The sequence below is a fragment of the Equus asinus genome, chromosome 19 (genome assembly GCF_041296235.1).
Source record: "Equus asinus isolate D_3611 breed Donkey chromosome 19, EquAss-T2T_v2, whole genome shotgun sequence".
NCBI lineage: Eukaryota > Metazoa > Chordata > Mammalia > Perissodactyla > Equidae > Equus > Equus asinus.
In genome coordinates this window covers 19,846,333-19,853,140 of record NC_091808.1, presented here as the reverse complement: position 1 = coordinate 19,853,140, position 6,808 = coordinate 19,846,333, and the positions used below count along the sequence as shown (strand labels likewise).

The following is a 6,808-nucleotide window of genomic DNA, read 5'->3' as shown; positions in this document are numbered from 1 at the left end:
TATTTAAAGATTCTCTTTGCTGGGTAAGAAAAGAATCCAGCTACATAGTATTTATGAGAGATACTTCTAAATCAAAATAGAATGATTGAAAATAGAGGGATGAATAAGATATATCAAACAAATGCATAAAAAATAAAGTAAGAATAACAATACTAAAATCAAATAAACTAAATCCAAAGCAATTTAATAGTTCAAATTTATAAAAGGTCCTATCCAAAAAAACAGATAATAGTTATGAACCTTTATAAACCTGATGACAGATCTTCAAACTATAAAACAAAACTGGTGGAAATACAAGAAAATCTGACAAATTCACAATTCCATATTTTTGGGCTACTTGAATGTACCTCTCTCAGAAGTTAACAAATCTAGTAGACAAGAATAAATAAGGCTATAGAGGATTTAAATAACAAAATCAATAAGTTAATAAACAGAGAATACAAATTCTTCAAAAATACACATGGAACCATCAGAAAAGTAAAACAAGTAGTAGACTGTCAAAAGCGTTTCAATAATTCTAAAAAGCGGAAATATAAACTCTGACCACAATGTAATAACATTATAAATTAATAACAAAGGTATAGTCCCTTTCAAAACAAAAACCCAAACTCCAACTATTTACAAGTAAATAAAAACATGTTTCTCTAAGACTGATAAATTAAAAAGGAAATCAAAATGGAAAATTTGATTTTTGATACTGGGAAATAAATGACAATGAGAGAAACTGCGTATTGAACCTTGTTGGATATGGCCCAAAATTAAAGGGGATAATAAAAGATAAAATTAACAATTTTGGTATAAAACTAGAAATATAAACATGACATAGATTTGAAAAAACTAATCAAAATTGAAAACTGAAAAATACAATAATGAAAATTAAGAATTTAGTGGGTAGATTTAACAGCAGATTAGACACTGCTGAACAGAGAATTAATGGGCTAGAAGAGACAAAAAGAAAAAGACAGAAGAGCGGGTAAAAGGAAGGATACCGTCAGGTCTAACGCGTGTAATTTGAAGTCCTAGAAGGAGAGGAGAAAAGGAAGGGCGTAGAAGCAGTGTTTGAATAGATAATGTCTGAAAAGCTCCCCAAACTGGTGAAAGACATTCAGTCACAGATTGGAGAAACTCTATGATCCCTAACAGGATCAACAAAAAGAAATGCACACCAAGTCACACCACTGTCAGTCTAATTGTTGCCTCTTTGAACTAAATATGCCCATTTCCCCTCTGGCTGCCTATAAATAACCCAATCTTCAAACGCTCTTAGCTTTATCAACCAGCTAGTTCCCTCATGGAGTTGCATAGACTTTGACCCTGTGTTTATTTTATATTTGTATGAGTCATGTTTTTAACTTTTTCAAGATTATACTTTGAATATATATGAAGCAGAGGATTCATGAAACAGTACTTTTTGTTCTTGCAGTATTTTCTGTACTATTTTATTCTTTTCCATCTTACTAAAAAATGATTCTGGTCACACTCACTACATGTGGTCTCAATCTGCAGTTTGAAAACCCTGCTTCAGGAGATTTGAGAGTGTGCGGGAGGCGGTGAGGGAGCGGGGGTAAAATTGCATTTAAAAACCGCAATACTGAAATTTGTCTGTTTGTCTTCCCCCTCCGGGAATCAGATGACTTTGAACACTGCGCCGTGTTTTTTTGTTTGTTTGTTTTCTGTTTCGCTCTCTGCTCGCTCGGCGCGCAGACTCCCAGACCAGTCCCGGGAGCCATTAGGAAAATCCAGCGGCCAGTTTAATCTCAGCAGCCGCTTCCGTCCCTCCAGGCAGGGAGGACCACTGGGCTCTAGCGCTCTGGCGGGGGGCGAGCCGGCGGGTCGGGGGAGGGCGGGTCGCTCTGGGTGGGGCCTCCGGGCCTTAGAAGCCTCCCAGGCTGGCGAGAACTTTGCTGCATGTCTGCCCGGAGTTAAGACCAAGCGAGCTTCAAGTTCTCCTTGAGAGTTCGCGAAAGTTCGAGGTGAGGAGTCGCAGAACAGGCGCCATCGTCGGAGCTCTGTGGGTCTCCCTAAGTCCCCTTGTGCATCTTATGCCTTTGGTTGGCCAGCCCCTTCCTTGGGCCGGGAGGCGGACGGTTGTAGAAGGTGGCTTCCGTGTGTTTGTTAGGTCCAATTTGGAGGGACTGAGGACTGCGACGAAAAGTGAGCAGTAAGCGGACTGGCTGGCCTTCGACCGCCCCACGCAGGCTACCGGTGCCTTGGAGCCCGCCCCTCCTGATCTCTCTCTCGGCGCGTTCCTGACCCTCTGCACTCGCGACCCAAAGGCGCGGCAGCGCGAACCATGGCTGCGCTATGCTGCGCGAGGATGCGGTGGGCGCTGCTGGGGACGCGAGTGGCACGCTCTGGCCTCGGCCCACAAGGAGCCAGAGCCAAGGCCACCATCCCTGCCGCCCTCCCGGCGGCCCAGGCAGCCGAGGCTCCCGGAACCGGGCCTGGCGATCGGAGGCTGCGGAGCCTGGAGCAGCTTCCAGGGCCAGGGCAGCTGCGCGCCTTGTTCCAGATGTTAGGGCAAGGCTACGTTCTGTACTCGCACGAGCTCCAGGTAACTGAACGAGCGGGGCCTCGCGACCGGGGGATGGGGGTGAGCACGGGGACGGGAAAAAAAAGTGAACTTAGCTCGGGACCGACTCGGGGTATGGTCATAAACTGCAAATGTGCAGGGGTTATTTGCGAAGGGTAGATGGAACCCTTTGAACTGAAATAAGGGGTCGAGGAGTGGCATGAAGCAGGAGGACACCAGGAAGGAAGTGACTTGGGAGGCGAAGTTTAAAGTGAACAGAGGTTGAGAGAGGAGGGAAGTGTCTTAGTACCAGAATGGCAGATGCAAGCGTGTCCGCTGCCAGATGTCACAGCACCGCTGTTTAATTCTGTGGTGTTACTGGCAGCCACAGACTTCTTCCAAAGGAAATGGCTTTGGGAGGATTACAGAGGATTAGCAATTTGCAAGATAAGTTCCACTTAGGGGAAAAAAGATGTCACTTCTCAGGGAGTGACAAAAATCATAGATATGAAGGAAAAGGTGCATTTTTGTTATTAAGAAATCAAAATTTTATTATTAAGAAGAGTTTATCCAGTGGGACGCTGAGATGAGGCGGAGGTGAACAATCGCCCCGTCCCGACAGAGACTGGAAAGCCCAGTGCTGGTCTAGTTGGAGAGGTTTTAGGAAATGGACGAAGGAGATTCATGTGGGATCTGTCTTCCTAATTATGAACTCATTATGAACCAATATTAACTAGCCCGCTCTGCCCCAGACTTTTTCCCAGGTGCTGGGATTCCGTGGGATGAGGCCAATGCTTTATAGGGTGTATAAGCTCCTTTGGGGAAGAGGGCGACAAGGGAGTAAACCGATTAATGAACAGCTAATTTGAGGAAGAACTTGGGTGCCCAGGGAGGAGAAGCTGGTCCATGGTTGGGGGAGGGGGAGGCCCTTTGACTCACATGTGTTGTCCGGGCACTTGTGTGCTTATCAGTGATTGACAGGAGGAGCAGGCAAGCCTTGGGCTGGGCTGGTGAACAGACTGGTTACATGCGGCTGTGCTGGGCAGGAGTCAAAAATGAGGAGCTGTGGGGGGTGGGGATGGGACCGGCCTTTGAGGATGGCCTTGAAGGCCAGAATAAGGGCCCTGATTCCACTGAGGGGCCATGGTGGGCTCTTGAGCAGGCCTGGGGTGAAGATGGCCTCCAAGGGACGATGTCGAGGTTAGGGTGTGTGCAGTAGGATAGATGGGACAGGAGAGGTGGAGAGGGCCTCAGGTGACAAAGGGCTGGGTGTGGCAGTCTCCGAGCCACCCTCCAGAGAAAACGGGACTGGGGGTTGAGGACGAGGGAAAAAATGACTCTGAGGGTTTGAAGGTCTAAGCTGACCGCATTTTCCCGGCACTTGCAACCTCTGCGCCTGCCTGAGCTGCTGCTGTTTCCCCCGGAGGCTCCTCTGTTGTGCTCGTGTTTCTGAGACTCGGTGGGCAGGTCACAAGGCACTCAGAGATGGTTAAAAAAATCATTCCCTGTGGGCTCAGCTCCAAGAAACCAAGTCAGTCAAGAAATCGGAGTTCTGTCAACTTCCTCTGCTTGATTTAACTTCTAGAAATGTGAGAGGCCCAGTGAATGCCCCAAAGGTGGGGACTAAGAATTTCTCATTGTTTCTCAGGGGGAGTTTACTGGGAGGTTTTGCTCAGGATTATCTCTAGAGCATTAACTACCAAAGAAATTCTAGACTGCCCTAGGAGGTGGAGGAGGAAGCAGGAGAAAGCCAGGAATGTGTGGCCAGGGCTAGGATTTAGGAGAGCCCCCTCGTTCCACCCCTTGCACCCCAGCTGTCGAGAGCCACGTGAACCTGGGCTGTGCCGTGGGAATATGTTAGCCCTTCCCACTACATATGTGCCTAAGTAAGAGGTGTGAGTTACTAAAGAGCAGAGAGCTGCATATCTATAAACCCCATTTAATACTCCTATTGAGAAAGGGGATGCTTTTCAGTGACCCACTTTGTATCGGTTCAGATTCATTTGGTTGCTGCCCACACTGGCTTAAACTATAAAGCAGCTTTATTGATTGATATAATCGAAAAGTCTAAGAGTTGGTTGGCCTTCAGGCATGGTTTGCTCTAGAGATTCATGAGATCATCAAAGCTACAGTTTTGTTTTTCTGTGGTTCCCTTGGCTGTGCTGTCTTGCAGAAGTTAGTTGGCTGGCCTGGGTTAATTGCCCATCCCTGAACCTATCACAGTGGCCACAGGCACGCTCTGATGAGCTTAGACCCGTGCAGGCTCACCCCTAAAGCTGGGGTCGGAGCCCCTCCCACCTAAACCGCACAGAAGGAGGAGTGGAATTGATGTAAGTGCAACTGACCATAATGTCTCCTGCACCTTGTCAAAAACTGCAGATCACATATGAAAATATTAAAATCAGCTTGGGGAAGCATAGTAGGACATAAGGGGGTGGAAATTGGGACATGTGAAAATCGTGCTAGTTCGTAAATGCCAGTTCCTTTCTCTTTCTTACTAAAACAATGTCCAGAGTGCTGGAAAAATGAAATGTGAACATATGTTAAATTTGTGTGTAAGTTTATATTAAACTGATATCTTTCAAAAATGTCAACCCTGCGAATGATGAGATCTCTATCTATTCTGTAGCTATTATTGTGGATTGCCTGGGTTAATGACCTCTCTTGTGTCCCCTGATGCCCCCTGCACATATTTGTCACTTCATGTATCATGTTTCTTTATTTCTAAAGTTATAAATTTTTGTGTGTGTGTGGTAACTTTTCACATCTACTCTCTTAGCAATTTTCAAGTATACAATACAGTATTATTAATGATAATCCCTGTGTTGTACATTACATCCCCAGGACTTATTAACTGGAAGTTTGTACCTTTTTACCAGCTTCACCCATTTTGCCCACCCTTTACCCCCCTCCTCTGACAACCACCAACCCATTCTCTGTATCTGTGAGTTTTGTTTTGTTTGTTTTTAGATTCCACATATAAGTGAGATTTCAGTATTTGTCTTTCTGTGTCTGACTTGTGTCACTTAGCATAATGCCCTCAAGCTCCATCCACCTTGTTGTAAATGGCAAGATTTCCCTTTTTTATGGCTGAGTAATATTCCATTGTATATATGTACACCACATTTTCTTTATCCATCCATCCGTAGATGGGCACTTAGGTTGCTTCCATATCTTGGCTGTTGTAAATAATGCTGTGATGAACATGAGGTGCATATATCTTTTTTTTTTAATTGAGTTAATGATAGGTTACAATCTTGTGAAATTTCAGTTGCATATTATTGTTTGTCAGTCGTGTTGTAGGTGCACCCCTTCACCCTTTGTGCCCACCCCCCACCCCACCTTTCCCCTGGTATCCACTAAACTGTTCTCTTTGTCCACATGTTTAAATTCCTCATATGAGTGGAGTCCTACAGAGATTATCCTTCTCTAACTGGCTTATTTCACTTAACATAATTCATGAGGTGCATGTATCTTTTCAAGTTAGTGTTTTCATTTTCTTTGCATAAATGCCCAGAAGTAGGATGGCTGGATCGTACGGTAGTTCCAGTTTTAATTTTTTGAGGAGCCTCCATACTCTTTTCCGTAGTGGCTGCACTAATTTACGTTCTTACCAACAGTGCGCACGAGTCCCCTTTTCTCCATATCCTTGCCACCAGTTCTTATTTCTTGTCTTCTTGATAACAGCCATTCTAACAGGTGTGAAATGATATCTCCTTGTGGTTTTGATTTGCATTTCCCTGATGATCAATGACGTTGAGCACCTTTTCATGTACCTGTTGGCCATCCGTCTGTCTTCTTTGGAAAAATGTCTGTTCAGATCCTCTGCCAATTTTTTAATCTGATTGGTTTTTTTGCTGTTAAATTGTATGAATTCTTTATATCTTTTGGATATTAGCCCTTATCAGATATATGATTTGCAAATATTTTCTCCCATTTAGTAGATTGCCTCTTCATTTTGTTGATGGTTCCCTTTGCTTTACAGAAGCTTTTTAATTTGATGTGGTCCTTCTTGTTTATATTTACTTTTGTTACCCTTGTTTTTGGATCAAATCCAAAACATCATTGCCAAGACTGATATCAAGGAGCTTACCTCATATGTTTTCTTCTAGGAGTTTTATGGTTTCAGGTCTTATTTCAAGTCTTTAATCCATTTTGAGTGAAGTTTTGTGTACGGTGTAAAATAGTGGTCCAGTTTCATTCTTTTGCATGCGGCTCTCCAGTTTTCCCAACACCTTTTATTGAAGAGACTGGCCTTTCCCCATTGTGTATTCTTGGCTCCTTTGTTGTAAATTA

General features: G+C 44.3%; 1 protein-coding gene across 2 annotated transcripts in view; it reads left to right on the top strand.

Annotated features, from left to right (window-relative positions):
• Positions 1-1,518: 1,518 nt before the first annotated feature.
• CYP27A1 (cytochrome P450 family 27 subfamily A member 1) overlaps positions 1,519-6,808 on the top strand; it is a 44,099-nt gene continuing 38,809 nt past the window's right edge. The window contains exons 1-2 of one of the 2 annotated variants that reach the window (XM_014852559.3): positions 1,519-1,973; positions 2,120-2,554. In XM_014852559.3, the coding sequence (XP_014708045.1) occupies positions 2,294-2,554 (261 nt within the window). In that variant the 5' untranslated portion in view covers positions 1,519-1,973; positions 2,120-2,293. Of the gene's footprint in view, positions 2,012-2,119; positions 2,555-6,808 lie in introns of both variants that reach the window. The other variant, XM_044751434.2, reaches the window with a different exon arrangement.